The sequence below is a fragment of the Triticum urartu genome, chromosome 3, assembly GCF_003073215.2.
Source record: "Triticum urartu cultivar G1812 chromosome 3, Tu2.1, whole genome shotgun sequence".
Taxonomy (NCBI): domain Eukaryota; kingdom Viridiplantae; phylum Streptophyta; class Magnoliopsida; order Poales; family Poaceae; genus Triticum; species Triticum urartu.
Window position 1 is genome coordinate 638,924,449 of NC_053024.1, and position 23,770 is coordinate 638,948,218.

General features: G+C 47.1%; 4 protein-coding genes across 4 annotated transcripts; 3 read left to right on the forward strand and 1 right to left on the reverse strand.

Annotated features, from left to right (window-relative positions):
* The first annotated feature begins 926 nt into the window (after positions 1 to 926).
* LOC125548936 (cytochrome c) lies at positions 927 to 3,597 on the forward strand. The gene is made up of 3 exons (XM_048712452.1): positions 927 to 1,191; positions 2,264 to 2,397; positions 3,287 to 3,597. Exons 1-3 carry the CDS (start codon positions 1,080 to 1,082, stop codon positions 3,377 to 3,379), a joined length of 339 nt encoding a protein of 112 aa, XP_048568409.1. The 5' UTR covers positions 927 to 1,079; the 3' UTR covers positions 3,380 to 3,597.
* A 3,164-nt stretch (positions 3,598 to 6,761) lies between these two features.
* On the forward strand, positions 6,762 to 8,276 carry LOC125545573 (B3 domain-containing protein Os03g0212300-like). Its single transcript, XM_048709573.1, has 5 exons — positions 6,762 to 6,949; positions 7,067 to 7,163; positions 7,269 to 7,560; positions 7,642 to 7,793; positions 7,870 to 8,276. The coding sequence occupies exons 1-5, from the start codon at positions 6,927 to 6,929 to the stop codon at positions 8,152 to 8,154; spliced, it is 849 nt and encodes a 282-aa protein (XP_048565530.1). The 5' UTR covers positions 6,762 to 6,926; the 3' UTR covers positions 8,155 to 8,276.
* A 2,641-nt stretch (positions 8,277 to 10,917) lies between these two features.
* On the forward strand, positions 10,918 to 15,137 carry LOC125545572 (heat stress transcription factor A-2b-like). Its single transcript, XM_048709572.1, has 2 exons — positions 10,918 to 11,503; positions 13,893 to 15,137. Exons 1-2 carry the CDS (start codon positions 11,204 to 11,206, stop codon positions 14,784 to 14,786), a joined length of 1,194 nt encoding a protein of 397 aa, XP_048565529.1. The 5' UTR covers positions 10,918 to 11,203; the 3' UTR covers positions 14,787 to 15,137.
* A 2,755-nt stretch (positions 15,138 to 17,892) lies between these two features.
* LOC125547078 lies at positions 17,893 to 22,197 on the reverse strand. The gene is made up of 6 exons (XM_048711099.1): positions 22,065 to 22,197; positions 21,508 to 21,722; positions 21,017 to 21,112; positions 20,868 to 20,939; positions 20,679 to 20,795; positions 17,893 to 19,239 (listed from the first exon to the last, which is right to left on the reverse strand). The coding sequence occupies exons 1-6, from the start codon at positions 22,195 to 22,197 to the stop codon at positions 17,893 to 17,895; spliced, it is 1,980 nt and encodes a 659-aa protein (XP_048567056.1).
* Between the last annotated feature and the right edge of the window lie 1,573 nt (positions 22,198 to 23,770).

The window sequence follows — 23,770 nt, forward strand, 5'->3', positions numbered from 1 at the left end:
TCGAAAGATCACTCTCACCTCCTCAGGTTGCGACAAGCTGTGAGCTTTCTCTTTTTTTGTAGATCTGTTTATTCAAAATGTTTTATCTCTAAAATCATGCGTCCAAATCTTGAACCTTTCACTGTTGGATTTCTTGCGTTGAGATCTTCAAAACTAGATCTCATGTTCATAGGTTTGAATGAACTTTCTTTAAAAAAAGAAGTCGAATGAAAAAAACGAACATGAACCGGAAGCACGTTTTTTCCCTTTCTGAAAGCCAAAACCGTGCCTCTCATGGAAAAAAAGGAAACACGTTTTTTTCGTTTCCGAAAGGCACGGCCGTGCGTCTGATGGAAGCAAAACTATCCCTCTGACGGAAGGAAAAAAACACGTTCTTTTTTCCACTTTCAAAAGGCACGGCAGTACCTCTCACGGAAGCAAAATCGTGTCTCTCACAAAAGCAAAACCGTGTCTTTCACGAAAGAAAAAAACGTATTTTTTCCTGCAAAAAAATCCATAAATTGTTTTTTTCAAAAAGCTAGAAAAGACCAGTAAAAACCCAAAAAAACTAAAACCAGAAAAAAAAACAATCTAAAAAACCGAAAACGCGTGCGAAAAAATAAAAAATATTATTAAAAAGGCACTCAGAGCGTGATACGTGACGTCGGCTCACCCTCAAATGATTGTTGGGAGGCTCTCGATGGGGCGCTCGCCAACTAATTGCCCTCAACTCAAGGACGGAGCTTTGGCAGCGGTCAAGAAAAATCAGCCGAAAACTTGGTTTTGGTCGCCCCCGCCCATTGCGCCACCTCGAACAATATTGGCCAAGCTCCGCCACAGGCCCGCAGCCAATAGTGGAAGCCTCAGGGGCAGTACGGTACTTTCGCAGCCCCTCGACCTCAACACCTCAACGGCTGTCGGTCTCTCGTAATCTCGCGGCACCGCTTTAAAACAGGCAGAGACAGAGCAGACCAGAACGAGCCCGATCGCCATTCCCCGCCTCCTCCAGCCTCTTGCCTCTCGCATCGCGTTCCTCCAGCCGAGGGATCCCCAACCCTAGCCCGGCGACCGTCCGCGCGGGATCAGCGGCGGCAGCGGCGATGGCGTCGTTCTCGGAGGCGCCCCCCGGGAACCCCGCGGCCGGCGAGAAGATCTTCAAGACCAAGTGCGCCCAGTGCCACACCGTCGACAAGGGCGCCGGCCACAAGCAAGGTGAGCGCCCCGACCCGGCCCGCCGACGTCGATCGCGCCTCGTTCCTGTAGCCCCGTGTCGACCGTGGAGTCCCATTCCGGGATCGGTTTTGCGGTTGGCGTCGGCGGCCGGTGTTCTGCCCTGACGCGAGGTCCTGTGTTTCGTTGGGGTTGTGGTTCAACTTGGACGGGAATCTGGGAGGGATGAATCACATCGATTGATCGTACCTGCGCGTTCTTCGCGTTTGGATCCCGGTTGTTCGGTCGGCTGCCGTGCGGTTCGTGAAATTGGTTGGTCCCGAACGAGTGTTGGTTGGTTCGTGAAATGGGTGAATGCGTCTGTCTGGGCTATGTTATTGGATCCGTGAATTGCCGGATGGTATGCTTTTCTTTCAACGTAGTAGATGCTAAGGCGCATTAGATTCATGACCATGATGATTTTCTACCGATAGCAAGTGATCTGAAAGAGGCACTTGAAATGAACAATTCAAGTCTTGCTGCATTTCGTCAAGAAAAAAGAACAATCCAAAAATATGCAATTTCTTACTGGTGTTAATCGTATGATTTAATAGAACAATTCAAAAACACGGCACTGAATGTATGTGTGTTCAGTGTTATAATTCAGTGACTAGCCTTGCTGACAGTTCGGCCTGTATTTATGTTTCTTTTTGACAAACAAGCAGAGCCCCCTACCTGAATATTTTTTCTTTTCTACTATTAATTAACAGTCACAAGAGAACGAGAGTTTACACAGCGAGAGAGAAAGAAAACATGATAGAGAGAGAGAGGGAGGTGGGGGGGATCATCCTATCACCCTAATTCAAAGGAGAACTGTCAATTCATTAAGGAGAAATAAGAGTGTTTACATACATTATTCAATGTTTATTTGTTTGTAGTCTTCTGTAGGCTTTCAGTTTTGTGTAATTTTCTGAGAAAACATCTCTAGTAATACCTGCAGGCTACATACCAGTTTTTACTTTTGAACTGACGATACACTGTTGGAACTAAATTCGTTTGCCACGTGTCGCCCCTGTGCAAAGCCAGATCTTGTTTAACCAAATGCCAAGTTAATGCCAGTCATGCTGATTTGCAGGGCCTAACCTGAATGGTCTGTTTGGGAGGAAGTCTGGCACAACTGCTGGATACTCTTACTCTACGGCCAACAAGAGCATGGCTGTGGTTTGGGAGGAGAAAACACTGTATGACTACCTGCTTAATCCGAAGAAGGTATGGTTAATGTCTACTTCTATATTTTGTCATCAGTGGTCTGTGGGTATGTGAGAGCCGCTGCCTTGTGCTGTGCATTTGTAATCAGATACTTGGGCAGTGTTCTAGCATTCCCTGTTAGAGAGTGATTTTCTTTTTTAGGAATTGTTGTCAGTTCTTTTGAGAGGATTGATTATAATTGCTTCGTAGAGCTAAATTGTTGATAATCTCTATTCCCAAGGTCACACATTTCTTCATTTTGTGCTCTTCTAGTTTAATCTAGTTGCTCTTGAATTTACCTGATTATTTGATATCTCTGTTTAGCCGGGTTATAGTTATATGTACCTGGAACTCCTTGTCCTCTGCGTGGAGATGTTCGTTTCTTTAGAACTGTCTATTACTTCCTATCATTCATTCTGTTCATATTAGCAGGGACAATGTTTATGCTTTTTACTAAGAGCCAAAAGTGCATTCGGCTAAATAATGAACTGTATAAACCTGATTTGATATCAGAGGATGCCATAAATCTGGTTGATAGTCCTACCCTTGCGGGTGGTGACTTTTAACATTATTAGATTTTTCTCAAGGTAAGAACACTGGTAACTTTAATTCTCACTAGGCCTTTTTATGTAATAATTGGATTAATAGGCATGGCCTATTGAAATTTAAGATTTTTAATAGGAGCTTTACTTGGGGGAATAACCAGGATTCCCTGGTAGTACTTGCTACCATTGAAAGGATTTTTGCAACCCTGGACTGGGAGCAACATTTCCCTCTTAACACTACCTCTCGAACCTTATTCATGTCCTGGATATGTTAGCCATGATTGTTTCTTAGACTCGTAGAATGGCATTCATTGGTTTTGTATGATCTTCTGATAAAATTCCAATTACTATTCTCTTATGTGCAGTACATCCCTGGAACTAAGATGGTGTTCCCTGGACTGAAGAAGCCCCAGGAGCGTGCTGACCTCATCGCATACCTGAAGAGTGCCACAGCTTGAGAGGGCCTTGCTTTGCTGCCATTGTCCTAAAAAGATAATAAATATAGATATCGCCACGGTGTCACTCTGGTTTAACGGGGTGCATCGCCGGGACATTTAAAGACTTTGGTACTAGCATTTCTTCTTACGATGGTTTGTTTTCTTCAGCAAAATGCACTGCTATAATGGCCGTTTCTCAGGCCTGTTGTTGTTGGCGATGATCGTTTGTTTGGGCAGTAGATCTCAAGTATCTAGTGCACCACATACTCTATACTCCCTCCGTCCCAAATTAAGTGATCAACTTTGTACTAACTTTGTACCGAAGTTAATACAAAGTTAAGTCACTTATTTTGGGACGGAGGGAGTACTTTTTTTTGGCACGAATACAAATACCTATGGATTGTACGCACATACTAGCTCGTACTACGAACGAACACCAACTCAGACAATGAAATGGTACATGGTGGATGGGGTAAATTTAAGACCCTGCAGAACCGGACAGGGGCAAGCAGGGGCAGTGATGTGGTGTAGATGCGTTCCTGGGTCTGAAGTTTCCAATTCTGGTGTAGGATTCAGCCATGGCCACCCCATCAGCCATGTGAGTGCAGAATGCAGGGAAAGGAAACCAGCGCAATATTGCAACAGCTCACCATCATCTTCCCCTGTGACATGGGCCAGAAACCACAGCCATCATCATGAGCATGTTATCCTCCATTCGTCCCACAATTATCATCATGGTCTACATATATACTCCCTCCGTTCCTAAATATTTGTCTTTTAGAGATTTCAAATGGACTACCTCATACGGATGTATATAGACATATTTTAGAGTGTAGATTCACTCATTTTGCTCCGTATGTAGTCACTTATTGAAATCTCTAGAAAGACAAATATTTAGGAACGGAGGGAGTAGATATTTTCATTTGAGGCTGAAAGTTTAAGGCAGTCAGGACTAGTTGGCTTATAACATGCACCTTGCATCTTCCACCTGCAGTGTAGAATGAGGGCAATTTCAAATAAATGTACAAGTAACAACTAACAGTAAAAGAACTGCGTCAGGAACAAGCTATCAATAGGATGTGACCTTTGATATAGCGCGACCCTGTTTTGCTCAAAGTACAGAGAAGCCTTCCAGCGTTTTAGCTTGCTATTATGGGATGTGTTGCATGTTTTATTCCTGTTTTCTGTTGACCTTTGATGCTACTTCATTCAGTCATTCTGACTTGTCCTCTACACATTTCAAATTACCCTCTTTCCGCAATTTCAAATTGCCCTCATTCTGCATCACAGGGAAAATAATGCGCCATCAGTAGGCAGGTATACATTTTAAACATAGTTAATTTCTTGGCAGAGCAGCACTTAGAGTCTTAGACACAGAAACTTATACTACCTTAAAATATTTCTCTAAAACATTTTCCGGGGAAGCATCAAGGCGTGAATTAAGATCAGAAATCACAAGCAAAGCACTTGTCTGCCATACAGATGGGCTTGGTGTCCTGTCAACTCAAAAGCCACAGCACAATAAGCTCTCAAACAAAAGTCAAAACCTGAACCTGAAGTGAATAGTCCCATGTTGTTCTGTTCAGAGCATCTCCAACAGGCGCCCAAAAAGAGCTCCGCGCACTAAAAATTTATTTATTTTGGTGCCGAATAGCTCCAGGAGATGCTGTAGCGCTAAAAGATATAGGGCGCACGCTGAAAAATGCTATCGCGCGCAACATATTATGGGCTTCGGATTGCGCGTGCTTCACAATTTGCACTGTCTGCTTTTTGGGCGCGCGTTTTTGAGCACCTGCTAAAGCAATGTTGGTCCCGGGGCATTAAAAGTGCTACAGTGTCGCGCTAAAACTTTTATTATGCGCGGATTTTTTGTGCGGCCGTTGGAGATGCTCTCACAGTGAAACTTATCCTTCTGTTCCTTGAGCTGTGTTGAATTTTGATCTTGGACTGTGCGACATGGTATATAGTACACGTTGTATAAGTATGGTGTATGAGCGTGATTTTTCTTAATAAATATCTTTTCAAGGCGCTTTGAGTGCTGAACTAAGGGTTTAGTGTACCAGTACACCTCAAAGGTGGTAGTGTACAATAGTTCCTTTTCCAACAACGGCCCCCGCAAAACTAGGATCGCACGAGGCGATCTAGTGAGGCGACGAGGGTTCCCTGCGCGCCGCCGGTTCCCTCTCTTTCCGTCGGCCGCTCCGGCGGCGGGAGGGAGGGGGAACCTCGGGTCTGTTCGCTAGGTGGGTGTGTGTGGTAGGGTTAGGGTTGAGGGAGACGCTACCGAGGTCGTTGCGGTGGTGTAGCGTCGGAATAAGTTTCTCCGGGCTCCGTTCGCGGTCAGGCGAGATTTTTGCCTTCGTCTAGGAGCCAGCGGGGTTGGGGATCCCCGAATCTCGTCGAGGTCGCGGGCTATGGTGGCTGGAGGTCCATCGGCAATGGCCGTTTGGGTCCTCAGATGGGCGATGGATGTAGGGAGACGAAGACCCTTCTTCTTCCTTGTTGGTGGGAGATCCTGCTTTGCCCGGGCAGATGGCCCGGCCGCGGTGCTGGACCGGTCGGATGACTCGAGTTCTCTTCCTTCCGGAAGGGACACTTTTCGCGGTACTCAAAGCCAAAGATGGCGACGGCTGTTGCATGTGTGTTGGATTGATGTCCATGCTCTCTCGGCGCTGGTGTCAAAAAAGAAGGAAGCGGCGTGGCGGCAATTGTACCGAGGTCGAAGATGATGACCCGCTTGCGATTGGTTGCAGATCCTTCTGCTGCAGGGGTCTTCTCTCAAGATTCAGGGATGATGACACAGGGCTCCGGAGATCTTCTTGCATTATGGTTGTCTTAGGATACTCTAGGTGTTCATGGTCCTTTGTGTTTGGATTTCAGTGTGCTTGTAAGGATCAACTACTTTGTACTGATTCGTGATATAAATGATAAAATTCTAAAAAAAAGTGGTAGTGTACCCCATATCCCTCCATGGCAGCCAGGGGTTGGGCATTTACCAGCATCTTAACCTGTTTCTTCTTCAGTTACTCTGGTTTGGCTCTGCGTAGAGAAAGTGATGACCCATAAACAGATACTTACACATCAAATATAATTACTTCCTCGGTAAGCAGCCTTAGAACACGGAAAATATCCAGTTACGTACACCACGATAATGCGCGGGGAAGAGTAGCTGTAGGCGTGTAGAAGAGAGTGTAGCCTGTAGGCGTCTAAACCACCAAGCGCTTGGCCCGCACACGACACAACCGAGCATGCATGGATAGAGCCATGTGAGCTCCAAAGGCTACAGCACACACGCCGCGCAGCTTGACGCCCTTTCGGTGTTCGCTGCCAGTAAAGCGAGGCCCATCTCGTGTGTGTCCTGCGTGCCGCTTCTTGCTAAGAAATGGCAAACGAGACGTACGTGATGGGTGCGTATGTGTTGGTGCTGCGCAGTTACATCGATCCCAGCGTTCTACAAGAGATTCCTCGCCTCCTCCCACCCCACTCCAGCACAAGATTCCAGCCTCCTCCTCCTCCTCCCATCAGTGAGAGTGAGAGTTAGACCAGCCGGTGGCCTCGCCCGTGCTCCATGGTGATCCTGCGCTCTCACAGGTAGGCGGCCGGTGCGGCGACCGGAAGGGAGCACCACCGGCTCGATCTGCTTGCTTTGACGTGTCGACTTTCGGCCGTCTTCTTGGCTGTTTCACCGGTCTGATTTTCCGAGCACAGGGACACGGAGACGGCGGAGATGGCGCAGGGCAGCCCGGACCTGGCTGGTTTCCAGTTCTACAAGCTCATGGCTGCCGGAATGTCCTGGGAGAAGCTGGTACTTAGTCCCGCATGCTCTGCTAGCTAGTTCACCAAGCACGAGCTCGTCTCTCTCTCATCTCTCTGCTTGCTTACTGTTTCTTGCCGCCCGTCTGAACTGCAGGTGCTGCCTGACAAGTTCGTGAGCGAGCTCAACGGCCTTGAGCTCCGGGGCGTGAAGCTGCGGGTCGACGGCGGAGGGGCGCGCGCGTGGGACGTGGAGGTCGTCGCCAACGAGCACGGCGACATGCACCTCGGCAGGGGCTGGAAGGAGTTCGTCCGCGCCAACGGCATAGAGCTGGGGCAGCTCCTCGTCTTCTGCTACGACGGCGCCGCCCTGCTCACCGTCAAGGTGTTCGACGACTCCGAGTGCGGGAGACACTGCTGCCAGCGCGAGGAGGAAGACGACAGCGCCGGTACGTTCCCTTCCCTTGTAGTATCTTCCCTTGCAGTATATATATATCCTGGAACTGACAGTGCGCGGGTGAGTTGAGCAGAAGAGGAGGAGTCTCCGCCACCGGCGTTGCCAGGGAGTGGAAGCAGCAGCAGCGACGGCGTCGTCCATGGCGGCGGAGGCGGCGCCGCGCCGAGTCGGTTCACCGTGACGCTGGGGCAGTGCCACCTGGGCACCAAGAAGAAGCAGTACCTGGTGAGCCGTGGCTGTAACCTGTAAACGTGCGCCCCTCCCCGCATCTTTGGTTTCTGACTGTTTGCCGGTTAAGCAGAACGTGCCTGTGGAGTTCAGCCAGTCGCACGGGTTCACGGAGAAGGGCAGGGTGGTGCTGCGGATGCGCGGGCAGCAGTGGAGCGTCTGCCTCAAGCACAGCAACCGGCGGAAGGGCAACGCCAGGACCCGCACGGCGCTGAGGTACGGGTGGAACCAGTTCCGCGTCGACAACGGCCTCCGCGTCGGCGACATCTGCTTCTTCCAGCTGCTGCAGGACGCCGGCGGCGACGACCCGGTGCTCAGCGTCGAGGTGCGCAAGGCGGACGGCACCATCGTCCAGTGACTAGACTACTGATTCGTGTTAATTTGTGCCTTGAGCTTGATGTGATGGCAAATAAGCAAGGAATGGACTGTATGATGAACCACGATCTGGATGTTGGATGAATGAACTGCTTTTATTATTTATTTTACTAGTATATATAATCTGCGATGAGCTGCTAACCATCGAGGAAACAAAAACCACTTGACCTAGGCAACCCACCAAGCGCCACCCAACTATGAACGAGTAATGCTAGACCTAGGTAAGGTTAGTAAATATTTTATGTAAAAGGGAACGTGGTGAGGTGGGATTGGATGGATAGATGCAGCAAGGGCCCACCCCGTTAAAATCAGGGGCCAGAGAGTTTTTGTTAGGAAGCTTTCGTAAGTCTTCGTAGTGTGTTATATAGATGTAGGATTATCGAGTATGGACAGATGAACAAATCATGGGAGATGGCAGTGATCCAAACAATAGAAACGATAGTTGCACGAGGACTCAGGATAACAGATAACCCGGTGGCTAAATTTCGTGTTTTGACCCCTTTCTGAAACTTGATCAAGATCTGACCCTATCTTGCAAAAAAATTGGAATCTTATTATTTTCTTACCGTCAGGGCCCATGGCGGCAGGGTATAACAGTCTACCGCCAAGGTCCCTGACGGTAGGGTTGCACGTCCAACCGAAAAATCTTCTAAGTATGAAACATAGTGCATGCTCGCACCTATTGCCGGGCACCTTGGCGGTAGTGTTGTACAGGCTACCGCCAGCCTGCTCGGTGGTAGGGGTGTTTTCTATCGCCATAGACCCTGACGATAGCAAAAGGGTCAGATCCCGAAATTTCGTGTTTTGACCCTTTTTTAAAACTTGATCGAGATCTGACCCTGGCTTGCAAAATTTTTGGGATCTTACCTTTTTCTTACCGCCAGGGTCCATGGCGGTAGGGTATAACAGCCTACCGCCAAGGTCTCTGACGGTAGGGTTGCACGCCCAACCGAAAAATCTTCCTAAGTATGGAACATAGTGCATGCTCGCACCTATCGCCGGGCACCTTGACGGTAGAGTTGTGCAGGCTACCGCCAGCCTATTCAGCGGTAGGGGAGTTTCCTACCATCATAGACCCTGACGGTAACAAAAGGGTCAGATCCCGAAATTTTTACAAACTGAGATCAGATCTCGATTAACTTCCTCGAAACACGGAATTTTGCCTCACCCAGTCGATACACAAGAATACAACTCGAACGTTTACTGCTAACCAAAGTTCAGACGACCCAACTTGTTTCTTCGTCGGTGCCAAAAACACTATACAACTAATCAGAGTCCTATCTACACTCACTCAACTGGCCTGCGAGGTTGCCAATGCTGGTGGCACATCTTGCTGCTCATCGCCAGTTGCATGAGGCTGTGCATTTCCTCCATGTGCCTGGAACAGAACCATGTCCTGCCGCAGGCTTGTTGTCGGCATATGCAGTAGCTTCAATTGACCACCATCATCTTCATGTAGAAGAAAAAGATTGAACGCACCAGCTAGTTCACCTCGAAAGCTCAATCTGGCGAGGGAAGGTGGGCTATGCATTTGACACACTCCCTTAGGATTTTTGCACATATTCGACGAACACGACGACTCCTTGCGGGATTTGGGGGACTAGCACGAACTGCGGAGATTTGAGATGGCGGAAGGAACTCTCAGAGGAAATGGGGAGAGAACGAACTGCATTTTCGAAATGGGAGCGGCGGGGTGGAGCGACGGAGAAGAGAAGTGGCGGGCGCTCAGTCAGCCGCTTCGTCTGAAATTGGTGCGCTCACCAACGGCACCCCACCCTGACCGCGCGGCACCTGAAGCGCGTCGCGAACTGTCTTGAGCCCGACCGCATGACACCTGGACAATGCGATCGCCATCGGACGACGCAAAAGGGTGTGTGCCCAGCAGCTCCAAAAAGTGCAGCTGCACTTTTTAGAATGGAAAATGCTTGCCTTCAACCGCCTGATCGCGTATGAGCGTCCGTCGTCTTTGTATCCATCAGATGGACTCTTGATCAGACGGTTGAAAGCAACCCCCTCTGTGTCCACGCTTTCTGCAACTCGTCGTCTGTTTCAGAATATCAGTCTGTAACTAGCCTTTTGTTACAAGCCAAACGCAGGGCACAGACCAGGGACGACGGGGGCCGGGATTAGGGATGGTGTCGGCAAGCAAGTGCTCCGTCCACCCGCGTCCCTGCTACCCTCTCTCTCTATCTCTTCACACAGATTCAATTGATGTTGGCCTCTAGATCAAGCAACACCGTCTCTCTCTCTCTCTCCACATAGATTCAAGTGGTGTCGGCCTCTAGATCGAGCAGCACCGTCCTGCCATCACCTGCCTCTGCGAGGCACGCCATCGTTGGAGCCTCGTCCGTCACCGCCCCTCATTCCACATCACCACCGCCCTGGAGGAGCACCGACGTCCATGGATGTCGCCTCCTCGAGTTTCAGCCACAACCGCTGGTGTTGCCGCAACAACGGTTCTGCAACATTATCTCTGCTCTGTTGCAAAACAAATCTGAAAATGTTTCTGCAACACAACTTTTGTTGCAAATGTTTGTGCAACAAGACTTTTGTTGCGGAAGTAGAGGACGACGCCTCTGCCACTTGATTGAGGCATATCTAACGGCTCACGAGGCGGTGGATCTTTTTAATAGATCCGCCGGCCGACGCGTAGCACACCTTTTTAGAATTTAGTTTTTTTAGAAGACCCTCTCATTTTCACAAGGTGTGCACAGCCAGCAGTCACGCTGGCACTTGTCGCGCCGGCCCATACGAGGCCCAGTTCCCGACACGGGCCCGTCCCGCCGTTCATCCTCCTCCAAACCCTCCACGCCTTCCAGAACCTTCCATTCCCCAAATGGCCGTCTCTCTCCTCCCCGCTCCCCGCCGCTCCTCGCTCCCTCGCCGCCGCTCCAGCCGCCGAGAGGAGAGTTCGGTCCCGTCACGGCAGACGCTCCACCGCAATCTTCTCCAGTAGGGCCCGCGAACAGAGGTACGGCGAGGAGGGTTTTGGTGTTGTCGCTTGGTTGGGAGGGTTCTTGGGGTTTGGGTGTATGGACCCAATGCCGAGTCTGGTCAAGGTGGAGGAGGAGGATGGCCATGGGACAGGCGATTCGCCGGGGGCCACGGCGGCACCGAGGCCGCTGGAGGGGCTGCGCGATGCCAAGCCGTCGCTTTTCCTGACAAAGACGTACGACATGGTCGATGACCGGAGCACCGACAACGTCGTGTCGTGGAGCGCTGGCAACAACAGCCTCGTCGTCTGGGATCTGCACCGCTTCTCCGCAGTGCTGCTGCCGAGGCACTTCAAGCACAGCAACTTCTCCACCTTTGTCAGGCAGCTCAACACCTATGTAAGCTACCAAGCCCGATTCCCTTGACCCCTCTTGCAAATTTGCAATGCAACTGATTTGTTATGCCTCGATGCGAGTAAATGTTGTCCCTTTTGCATGTTCTTGATGCTCCCAAATGCAATGCTGTGATTGTTACCTGTGAAATTGATGTGATTTAGCCATTGAGATTGTGTTGCCAAATTTGGTGAAGAGAAGTACAGAAAAAGAGAGCCAGTTACAACTGCAGAATACCATTGACTATTTTGGTTCAACAGTGGGGATATCATCTCTTGTTTAATATATGAGCGGGACATCTTGTACTTCAGAAAATCGGTGGTATTACACTAAACAAGTAGACCTGAATCCTAGAAGTGCATAATGACTTCAAAACAAACAAACAAAATCCTAGAAGTGCATAGGAATTTATGTACCTAGCCAGTTACATAATATTTATGTAGAAAATGCACAGGAATCCCTCGCTAGTAAACTTCAGTTAATAAGAAGGCAACACATTCACAAAACTTTTACTTGTTTGGTTGGATGTGCTGGGTAAAACTTTGGACTTTAACTGTTCTTGTTGACTACTGCTCCAACGTACTCCCCCTGTTCCTAAATACAAGACGTTTTGGCAGTTCAATTACGTCTTATATTTAGGAACAGAGGGAGTACTATATATCTTATGTCATCATTAAGACGAAAGAACTTGTTGAGAAAAAGGGTTATTCTGCCTGTTTCACGTGCATTTATCCTTACCCTGCTAGTGTATATTTTTCCAAAGATAATTTTTCGTGACATAATCAACTGCAACATTGTCTTGCATGTGTTGTACAGTTGTGTACTGCATGCCTTCGTATTAGAGCTTCCTCTTGCCAAATTAATAGCAGTTTGAATATATTCATGGACTACCACATTATTTGGATTTCTTTATGAGCATGTCCATGGTGCCATCTCAGGTCATATGTCACTGTGAAATGTTTATCTTCATAATTTACATGGCTGTTGCACTGTGCTGTTACCTACTTTCACAATGCAGTGGTTATGTTTGCAGTCTCTTTCCCTTTTTCTGCAATTTGGCAAAGTACATAAAAAAAGTTGGAGGTTGAAGATTGTTGTATTTCACTCGCTCCATATCACAAATTAGTGACATTTTAGACACACCTTCTGTCAAACTTTTAAAACTTTGATGAATAGATTCTGATTATTCCATTTGAAAATTTCAAATTCATATATTATATAGTTGTCTCGGAAGGTATTTCTGGAATATTATATTTTGTAAGGCTTGCACATATATTGTATTATAACTCAGTGGTCAAAGTTACATATTTGAAGACCATGTCAGTGTCTAGTGTCACTTATTTGTGATATGGATGGAGTATTAATTAGTCTGGTAGATAGTGTGGATATCAGCTCTCCTTTATGATTAGGGTGATCTGTACTACTTAAGAACATCGTGGTATTACACTAAAACAAGCAGAGCTAACTTCCAGAGGTGAATAGGAATGGTATAATGTCCTATGACATACTATTCTGCAGAAAAGCATAGGGAATGCCAAGCAGAAAAACTTAAGTTAATAAAGCAGCATATTGCCACGCTTTAATTGAATGGAGCTTCGCTGAGATATAAGTAAAGCTGTATTTTAACAATATCTAGTGAATTACTTTCCTAAGTTCCTTTTTCCTCATGTTACCATAAAAAGGAAATCAACATTCTGGTGAACAAAATGTTAAAGCCATGTGTTCACATTCATTTTTCTTTACCCTGCTAGTGTTATATTTATGAGAAATTCACTTGACGTTAGGTAAACTGATGCTTACTGCACATTGGACCACTTTTGCAACAACAAGCAGTTTGAACCATGATAGGGCCAAAATATTGCACCTTGCACCACCTCTTTTGTCCTTCGTTGCCTCTGATGAAAGCTGCAGTATGTGCCCCCACTTCATATTTCGTATAGCCGTTGCACTGTGCGGTACTGTTGTTACCGCTGTCCCCGTTTAGTGGTTAATGTGCATTCCCCCTCTCATTTTGGGACCTTTTCACCGAATAAAGGTTGTATTCTAAAATTAGTTCAACATCTTTTATTCTTCTATAAGAGTTGATATTTCTTTCTTTTTGAGTATTTATAAAAAAAATTCTCCTTCGAGAGAAAAAAAAGATGAAGATTAAAGAAGAGTTTTGAATGAATGTAGCGAAGAAACAACTGAAATGATGCACTTAAACAGATACCCTGTTGCGGTTCCATCTCTTGGTACTGTTGCGCTTGCGGCTTACGTTCTAGAAAGAAGTAAAATGTAAATATAGCGTGTTGTTTTTTCCATGTTGAGAAAGAATTAACATGTTGCTACACACTTGCATTAGAAATCTCCTGGAAGTAATTTTTCCGTGGTATGTTGTTTGTTGGCTTGTCAGGGTTTCAGAAAGGTGGATCCTGATCGATGGGAGTTTGCCAATGAGGGTTTTCTACGGGGACAGAGGCACCTTCTGAAGAACATCAGACGTCGAAGACATCCCGCTAATACTGCTCCAAATCAGCAATCTCTTGGATCATACCTTGAGGTGGGACACTTTGGAAATCATACAGATACCGACCAGCTGAAAAGGGACAAGCAACTATTGATGGCAGAAGTGGTGAAGCTAAGGCAGGAACAGCAGAGCATGAAAACGCACCTGAAAGGCATGGAGGAGAGGCTACATGGAACCGAGCGGAAGCAGCAGCAAATGACAGCATTCCTGGCACGTGTCTTCCGGAACCCTGAATTATTGAAGCAACTGGTTTCCCTGAATGGGGTGAGGAAGGAGCTCCATGACGCTATGTCAAAGAAAAGGAGGCGTAGCATCGATCAGGGTCCTGAAGCTGATGACATGGGTGCCAGTGGCAGCCTGGAGCAAGACTCACCTGTTCTGTCTGATCCACATGAGTCAGTGGAGCTTCTTGGAGAGGTGTCGGTGGAACTCCTTGCTGACGGCGTCCCATCTGAGCTGGAAAGTTCGGTGGCACTCCTTGCTGATGGGATCCCACCTGACCTGGAAGGTGCGGCGGAACTCCTTGTTGATGTGATTCCATCTGATATCAACGACTCAGGCGTCGACACTAACGGTGTAAAGCCACAGGATTTTGGTCTCGGTACCTGTGAAGTGCAGCAGAACAGAGCCCAGGGGGTGTTGCATGATGATTTCTGGGAGGAGCTGATGAGCAGAGCACTCAGCGATGAGGATGACAACCCGGTTAACGTGGACGGCATGGATGTGATGTCCGAGAAGACGGATCATCTCGTCCCAAACAGCCCGACCCGCGCAACCTAGTTCCAAATTTCATTCTGTTATATCGCTGTGGCTTCTGTCGTGTTTCATCCGCCCACCCTGCAGTCTGCACGCAAGGAATTCTGCTGTGTCCATGGTGATTCCCCTTCGTGTCTGTCTTCTAAACTCTGCAACGGGAAATGTTTCCATGAAACCGTCGTAGCCCTCCATATATTATGAGTGTTTCCTCCGACTGAGCTTAGAGTTCTGTTCGTTGTTTCTGGCAACATAGACTGTCAGTCTGTAATGCGGGACGGTAGTGCTAGCGGTTGAATGACGCATGTTTTGATCTGTACGGTGTAAGACAGTTTTCTGGAGTTAAAAGGTGGATCCTTATTTGACACTGTCTTAAAATCTGGTTCCTTATTTAACATTGAAAAAGTTTTTCTTTCCTATTTGACATTAGTCCTAAATTTTATTCCCCATACGACACTTCCGTCCATTTTGAGCCTAAATGACACCTGAAAAGACGATTTTGCCCCTCATGCGGTATGTGTGTGCGCGCGTGTGTGCTGTTGCATGTGTGGGTGCACACGCACATGTGTGCTGCTGCATGTGTGTGTGCATGTGTGCTGCTGCATGTGTACGTGCGTGTGTGTGCTGTTGCGTGCCTATGTGCTGCCTGCGTGTGTGCTGCTGCTGCGTGTTTGTGTATGTGTGTGTGCTGCGTGCGTGTGTGTTGCTGCGTGTGTGCGTGCGCGTGCATGTGTGTTGTTGTGTGTGTGTGCATGTGCGCGTGCGTGTTGTTGCGTGTGTGCGCACGTGCGTGTGTGTTGGTGCATGTGTATATGTTGCTGTGTGTGCTTCTGTCCTCGCACTGGTGCTGCGTGTGTGCGATATTGCCCCCTACACACATACAACATGAGGGGCAAAAAAGTCTTTTCAGGTGTTATTTAGGCTCAAAATGAATGGAAATGTCATATAGAAAATAAAATTTAGAACTTATGTCAAATAGGGAAGAAATTTTTTTTAATGTCGTGTCAAATAAAGAAACAGATTTTAAGATAGTATCAAATAAGGAATTTTCTCTATTATGTATGGGGTAGGTTTGTTTACGATCGCTGGGCGTTGCAACAAAATGGTGACGAGACCTGATTTGGTCAGGGCGTCTGGTTATCCGACACATTATTTAGTTGCAGATGTGCGGGGAGCAGTGGCCCGTGCACCGGCGGCGGGGCAACGCTACGGGTGGCACCACTTCTGCGTCGACGACACCTGCCTACTCTTCACACTCCGGGACCGTCCAGTTGCCATTGCTTTGATGATGATCCATGCCGGCATCTCGCGGTGAGGACGACCCAGTGCTGAACGTTGAGTTGCGCCATTCTCCGGTGATCGAATGGTTCGCGCGGACGTGTTCTTCCTTGAGCGTTGGTTTGGATGTACTCCCTCTGTTCTAAAATAAGTGACTCAACTTTAGTACAAAGTTGAGTCACTTATTTTGGAACAGAGGGAGTAAGAGCAACCTCAATGGAGCGATCCAAACGGACGGCGTATTTGTCCGCTTTTTATTTGTTTGGGTCGGTCGCCCGTCCGGCGCCCGCCTAGTTTTGCATTTGGGTCGGCAGTGCGCCCAACGCGCCGACCCATTTCATGTCCGCATTCAACTTTTAAATAAAAAAGGCCCGCGGTCGATTATGCCAGCGGCCATGTCTCATGCCGGCACCATGCCAGCGCCGCCATACAATACTGGCTTCAAAAAATACCACAGTTCATGCTGGCGCACTCGCCAGCCGGCCGATACACATGGCAGCACACAAAAAAGGGTGAGCACTTCCCGGAGAGGCGGGAGGCCTGCGGGTAGACGTGGAAGCCGGGGACCGGGTTGCAAGCCGACGCGCGGGGTGAGTCGGGCATCACCATCCGAGGAAACGCCGACGAGCCGGTGCTGGCCGCGGCGACGGCGGCTTGGAGGACGCTGTGCTGGTTAGGGTTTACCCCTAGCATGTAGAGCGCCTCCCTCGTTGCCGCGGCGACGCGGGAGTTGGTGAACTCCTGTTGCGCGGCGGCGACGGGGGCGGCCTGCGCGGTGGCCTCATCCCTCGCGTCCGCGGCGTGCCTCCGGCCCTTCCTCTTGGCCGACTCCCTTGCCCGCTGTTCCGGCGTCAGCGTCTTCTTCGGCTTGGTTGCGGCGGCGGTCTTGCGCGGGGCACGAGGCTTGCCTTTCCTGGAGGGGGCGACGGCGTCGGACGAGGCGAGGGAGACGAGGCCGGCGGCGGCGTCGAGGTCGAGGTCGAGGTCGATGGCGTCCTCCATGACTGGTTGGAGGGCGGGGGCGCGCGCGGGCGGGCGGGAGCATTTTGGGGGAAAATGGGGGGAAATGATGGTGGTTGCCACCGACCGGCGGGCCCGGGAAGAGGAGTAAGCGTGCGCGCGCGTCCGTTTTGTGTCCGCGCCGACGCAAATCCGGCTCAAAATTGAGCCTGAAATTGGTCGCCCGCGGACGAAAAACGGACGTGCGTCCGTTTAGATCGGCGCGTTGGGCCGTCACTTTTGTCCGCATCGATCCAAACGGACGCGGGCGGACGAAATGGGTCGCTCCATTGGAGTTGCTTTAATAAATTGAATTTTGTATGAACCAAGATGCTTTTCATTATCTAATGTTGTATGTATAACATGCAGTCCTCTTGCATGGTTGGTTCGAAAGAAAAAAAAATGTTCTATAGATGAAATGCTTTTATTGTCTAATCTGCAGAGCTGCTTACCATCGAGGAAGCATAAACCACACGACCTAGCGTCAATCAATCACAAGCGCACCCATCCATGAACAGTACGAACTAAATCTTGGGAGATGGGAGTGATCCAAACGGCAAAAACGTTACAAGACTGATGCTAAACAGATCATCAAGTCAATACACCACAACCAAAATTCAGATGACCCGACTTGTTTCTCCGTCAGAAAAACATTTCCTCCTGTGCCAAAAACCCTATAGAGCTAACCAGAGTCTTATCTAGCTGACTCAATTGGCCTGCGAGGTGGAAGATGCATCAGGCTGCATGCTCATCGCCAGTTTCATGAGGCTCGCCTTCTGGAACCGAATCATGTCCTGCCGCAGACTTGTTGACATTTGCAGTAGCTTCAGTTGAGCCCCCGTTGCACCAGTCTTGATTAGTGTACACCCGCTGGGTCGACGGACCGGGCTGCATTCATCAGATTGTTAGCGACCGCCTGACCAGTGTACAATGGACGCTGCCCATAAACTCCGGGATGCAACCCTTGCTGTGGGTAGGCCGCAGCGGCATGGCTTGCAAGTTGCTGATAGCTTGCATTGTTAGCAACCGTCTGACCTGTGTACGCTGGCCGGGTCGATGGATACTGCCCATATACAGCAGGCTGCGTTCCTTGCTGCGGGTAGCCTGGACCGCCATGGCTCGCTGGCCGCTGATAGTTTGCATTGTTAGCAACTGCCTGATTGGTATACGCTGGCTGAGTCGATGGATACTGCCCATAGACGGCAGGCAGCATTCCTTGCTGTGGGTAGGCCAAAGCGACATGACTCGCTGGCTGTTGATAGTTTGCATTGTTAGCAACCACATGATCAGTATACGCAGGCTGAGTAGATGGATACTGGCAATAGACACCGGGCTGCATTCCTTGCTGCGGGTAAGCCGATGCAACATGAATGGCTGGCTGTTGATGATAGTTCGCATTGTTAGCAAACGCCTGATCAATGTAACCTGGCTGAGTCGATGGATACTGCGTCACTTGCTGGGTGTAGACCGAAGTGACCTGGCTCGCTGGCTGCTGATGACCACTTGAAGACTGCACGTACCCATGAGTAGCACCAGCAGTTGCACCATAGGGCTGACCATAACAAAGTCCTGGTTGAGGTGGCACGGTTGAGCTCTGTAATGCATATGGCTGCTGGGCTGGAGCTGATCCTTGGTGGTTTGTGCCTGGCATAGGAATACCATAGCCTTGCTGAGCTCCACCAAAAGCAGACTTTCCATAGGGATCTTGCTGTGGAGGGTAAGACTGGTATGCTTGCTGAAAATTCATTGACTGCTGCCCGTGGCACTGCCCATTATACCATTGCACATATGTAAGTTGGCCCGGGGCAGAGTGTTGGTAACTGCTAGTATAACCAACGGGTACTTGCGGGCTCCAGTTGCGGTAGTTTATTGGAGCTTGAGCACCAGTAGGACCTCTAGCCGAGTCGTACATTGGAGCTTGAACGACACTGGGAGGACCTCTAGCTGAGTATGTGTTGTAAGAGGCATGATATTCGTAACAACCACCCTGATAAGGTGCCTGACCTGTACCGCCGCCTGACATTTGGTTCCAGCCAGTATCCATGCCACCTCTTGATGCAGTCTGCTCAGAATATACACCATCAAGATGGTACTGTGGGTTCTGACAATGCATACCTCCCGGGTAGTTATGACCATTGTTAGAACCCCATTGAGGCGTTCTACCAGGCTCATGGCCACCCATCTGTGAACAGGATATTGGAAACTGAACACACAAAACCACAAGATTATCAGATAGAGAAGACAGATTTAAACATAAGCAAGGGAACTGAAATACACCAAACTAATCTGCTGTAACTAGAAGGAGATATACTCGAATGAGCAGGACTCGCGATTATAGACTACATGAATCTACTTTGATAACTTGCAAAGATTAAAAATGAACAAACATTTACAAGATTTACACAACAAGTTATCATGCATGACAAACTCAAGAGATGTAGTAAAACCTCTACAGGCACAAAATAACCACGATAAAACATGAAGTGTTACTGAGCTGACAGAATAGATATCATTCCTCTAAAAAATAATAAATATATAATAAGCCAATATAGAAAACCCAATAGATGGGCATGTAAAGTTTCCATGGTGAATACTCCAAAAGGCAAGAACTGGCAAGAAGTTTACACAGGAAAAAAGAAGGTTGGCTTAGATTCACTTTATCTGATGCATAATGGAGACACGTAGAATGTCATGTGTACTTCCAAACATGACACAGAACTCTGCAAACATAAGGATGCCAATTGTCGGGGAAAAAATGATTATCAAAGTGATATGGCACTAATGTCACAAGGCATATATCACAGACGTAAGTGGCTTAGGTCTTACCACTGCTGAAGAACAAAGCCCGACTACCATCTTCTGTACAACAGTGGGTGATGGAGAATAATGAATTACTGAACCCAAACATATTATAGAGCTGTATCAGCAATGTGAACCATCATCTAGCCAAAAAAGAACTCTTAAAATAAAGCAATTTAGTTTTGGAATTTATCTTTCTAAGATCCCATGTCATGAACAACCAAAAACGATAAGGCCTTGACATTGTGATCACATAGTTGAAGAGCATACAACTTTCTGCACCGATGGATGGAAAAAATAAATAATACCTATCATATGGTTCATAGCTACCAGGGATATCAATGAAGGTTACAACAGTCAGATGCAAAACTGTCATGGAGATATCATACGATCAACATACATGATAAGTTACAAGTTAAACTTATTATGCCTTACAATCAAGTTGGATAGCTAATGCCACGGTCTAATAAAACTCAAATATTTGCTCAATCATGGTAACATAAAAAGTGCAAGCAACATTTCAAAACATAAAGTGCATCTACTCCCTCCGTTCCTAAATACAAGTCTTTTTAGAGATTTCAAATGGACTACCACATACGGATGCATATAGACATATTTTAGAGTGTAGATTCACTCATTTTACTCCGTATGTAGTCACTTGTTGAAATCTCTAGAAAGACCTATATTTAGGAACGGAGGGAGTAGCAAACATGGTTTTTAACTTCATGCAGATCCTACATGTATAAGACTAAAAAAATATGCAGTTCCCCTTAAAATCTTCAAATAGCATACAGAGCAATGTAATAGATTATAGATACAGATATAGATAAGTATCAGAAGCACCTGACTGATGAGTTCTAGGACCATTGTTCTTGCAATCTCTATTTGATTCCAATTCCCAGTAAGTCGTATTTTTCTTTCTGTGAAAAGATCGCCTTCAGGGAGATGTTCTGGGATTAACTACAAAAAACGAGATTAGTTTTCATTTTGAAGTGAATAAAAAACATCCATGCATATAGTTATAGCACTAACCTGAATGTCAGCCCCGGACTTAGTTTTTAGAGCCTTAATGGTCTCACCTCCCTCCCCAATGACCAACTCAGCCTACATATTATGATAAAAGGAAATATATCAGGGCTCTTAAGTAAATTTTATAGCCGAGATATTTTGTTAAGGCTCACCTTGTCATTTGGGACATGGATGTCCACTTGCTCAGCACCAGATTGTGGAGTCCCAAAACTTCTAGCAGCGAGTGTAGATGAATCACCTACATCAACCTGAGAAAGGATATAATTTAATTTGGATCAGCTTCGTCATACTACACAATCTGGATTTTAGCATTTGAGGTGATCTGCAGGCATCTGATAGTTTCCGCAGATTTATCTTCCACATTCAGCTACCAGCTTAGCTTAACCAAATGCAGAACTGGTCTGAAAGTGAATGTCAATTAAAGCTTCTGGGGAATACATGCATAGAAATACCATCTCAACTTATATGACCTAATTCTTGCCTATTGGACCCAATGCCCGTTAAATGATTTTTTCAGAAATTTTGGGCCCAATGCAGCAACTAAAATATGTTTCGAATATTTTGGGCCCAACCAGCAACTAAAATATGTATATTCACACAGAAATAAGCACTGAACAGCATAACTAGGATAAGTAGACAGTACCTTGCTTTGAGGAATTTCAATTTTTCGCGTCACTTCTTGGGTAAGCGCCTCGGCACTCTGCTGTTCTGGTGAGGGCTCATCATCTTCTTGAGGAAGTTCTGAACATTCTTTTGGACCATCTACCTCAGAGCTGCACAGCATGCTTTCATCGACAGGAACCTCCCCATTCACCACTTCTGATGTTTCAGGTCCATGCACTTCAGTTTGAGTAATACCTGGTGCAGATAAGAAAAATTAAACAATCTTATTCATGATAACAATGTAATGTAATACGACAATTGTAACTCATATTCGCTACAAGTCAACAATTATGGCAATTACACAAACAACTCGATGGCAAAATTATTTTTTAACCCCTTTGATTGCTTGCAAAATTGAGCAACAGCACCATATGCAATCCTTGCCCATACCAACTCGACCCTCATTGGCATTGCTCCGAAAAAAATAGCGAATCAGCCTAGAGACAACGCAAAATCTATCACGCCTAGGCATATTGCAAAAATACTACGCGCATCAAACCGAGACGATGTAAAAAACAAAAACGGCGAAAAATATACCTGACCCGTTGCCCTCGCCGTCCCCGTGCGGCCGCTTGGACCCTGTCTCCGCCATCTCCTCCTCCCCTTCTCCTCCCACCCCCGCCCGATCCTCGGCGCCGCCACCACCCTGCTCCGCGTCCATCGGCAGCATCGCCTCCTCCCCTCCTGTCTCGCCAAGCTTCCTCTTATAATCGAGACCGGGTGGAGGCACCGCCCCCTCCTCCGCCATCGGCGTCGGCACGGTCCCGGCCGCCGTTTCCGTAGCCGTGACCGGCGCTGTCGCTTGCGGGGGCTCGCTTGTCCTGGCGCTAGCGTCGGTCTCCGCCATTGGTGGGTTTGGGCTAGGGTTTTGGTTTTGGCGGGAGGACGCGGGGGACTCGTGTAGCGGGGAGGACGGGACTCTGGAAGAGGGAGGCCAGGCGAGACGGGCATCGCTCGTGCCGACTCGCTCAAGCGCGCGAGCATATGGGCTGGCCCAGGTTCGCGTGTACTACACTGCCTCGTTTTCTTTTCTTTTTTTCACATTTTTATTCCGTTTTTTATTCCATTTTTAAGTTTGTTTACACTGTCAAATAGTATAAACATATACTCCCTTCATTCCAAAATATATGACTCAACTTTTTATTAACTTTATACAAAGTTGAGTCATCTATTTTGAAACGGAGGGAGTATATTACAAAAATATACTTTACATAATATTTAGAAAAATGGCAATCGTGCATTTAATTTTTTTTAAAGTATTTGAAAAATGTTGAACAAGTATTTGAAAAAATGTTAATCATGTATATAAGAATGTAGAATGAAAAAGAAAAGGAAACAAAGAAAAAACAAATAAATGAAAACCCAAAAATAGAGAAGAAAAAAGAAAACCAAATAGAAAATGGAGAAGAAAAATGAAAAAGCAAACAAAAAACAAAGAAAACCCAAAGAAAACTGAATAAAATAGAAAAAACGGAGGAGAGAAAAAAGCTCTTTGACCTCAAGTAGGTCGCGCCCTACAGTTCATCACGAACTCCACACATAGCGCAGTGGCTAGCGTCGCCATAAACTATCCCTTCGAACTCGCGTAAAGCGAGAAATAGCACTCGTGAGGCGAAACAATTGCGAGCTCGGAAGAGACGGTGGGTTTTGGGTCATGAACCAGTTGATGGCGGCAGAACTGGGCTTTTATTACAGAAAGTTGGAGTGGGACGCAACTAAACGTGTCCTGGACATCTGGGTCCAGTTTACTTTAGGCCTAGTATATGACGGCCTTAATGTGGCCTTTGAAAAAAGAGTTAATTTATACCATTGTCTAAAAAAAAGTTAATTTGATACCACCCTAAAATGGTGGTGATCCAAATTTCTATATTTAAATGGTTGTAGTGTGAAAAATTCTTTATATTATGGGACGAAGGGAGCAGTTGCTACTAACCTATTTTTTTAACTTGCAAGCATGTCACCTCATCCTTCGCAAAAAAAACATGGCACCTCATCATGCATCATCCATATAAAAAGGCACACTTTAACAGCAATCATAAATAGGAAAAATCTCACCTCAACATGAAAACATGCATTAAATTTTTCATTCTATTATGCTATTTATACTTAACAAATATTGACGAATATACAAAATCAAACACAATAAATTATTTTTGTATTTTCCAGATTCTATTCTTGTATTATTCATGTTTCATATAATTAAATCCCATTCAAAATACTGCAAAATATCGCAATAACGTATG

Excerpts from the sequence above, each read along its gene's own strand:
- LOC125545573 (XM_048709573.1), top strand. The coding sequence starts at position 6,927 with ATGGTGATCCTGCGCTCTCACAG. Across the intron at positions 6,950-7,066 it reads GTGATCCTGCGCTCTCACAG|GGACACGGAGACGGCGGAGA; the intron begins GTAGGCGGCCGG and ends TTCCGAGCACAG. Across the intron at positions 7,561-7,641 it reads GGAGGAAGACGACAGCGCCG|AAGAGGAGGAGTCTCCGCCA; the intron begins GTACGTTCCCTT and ends TGAGTTGAGCAG.
- LOC125547078 (XM_048711099.1), bottom strand. The coding sequence starts at position 22,197 with ATGCTGCCGATGGACGCGGAGCAGGGTGGTGGCGGCGCCGAGGATCGG. Across the intron at positions 21,723-22,064 it reads CGGCGAGGGCAACGGGTCAG|GTATTACTCAAACTGAAGTG; the intron begins GTATATTTTTCG and ends TATCTGCACCAG. Across the intron at positions 20,940-21,016 it reads TCCATGTCCCAAATGACAAG|GCTGAGTTGGTCATTGGGGA; the intron begins GTGAGCCTTAAC and ends CATAATATGTAG.
- LOC125545572 (XM_048709572.1), top strand. The coding sequence starts at position 11,204 with ATGGACCCAATGCCGAGTCTGGTCAAGGTGGAGGAGGAGGATGGCCAT. Across the intron at positions 11,504-13,892 it reads TCAGGCAGCTCAACACCTAT|GGTTTCAGAAAGGTGGATCC; the intron begins GTAAGCTACCAA and ends TTGGCTTGTCAG.
- LOC125548936 (XM_048712452.1), top strand. The coding sequence starts at position 1,080 with ATGGCGTCGTTCTCGGAGGCGCCCCCCGGGAACCCCGCGGCCGGCGAG. Across the intron at positions 1,192-2,263 it reads GGGCGCCGGCCACAAGCAAG|GGCCTAACCTGAATGGTCTG; the intron begins GTGAGCGCCCCG and ends GCTGATTTGCAG. Across the intron at positions 2,398-3,286 it reads ACCTGCTTAATCCGAAGAAG|TACATCCCTGGAACTAAGAT; the intron begins GTATGGTTAATG and ends TCTTATGTGCAG.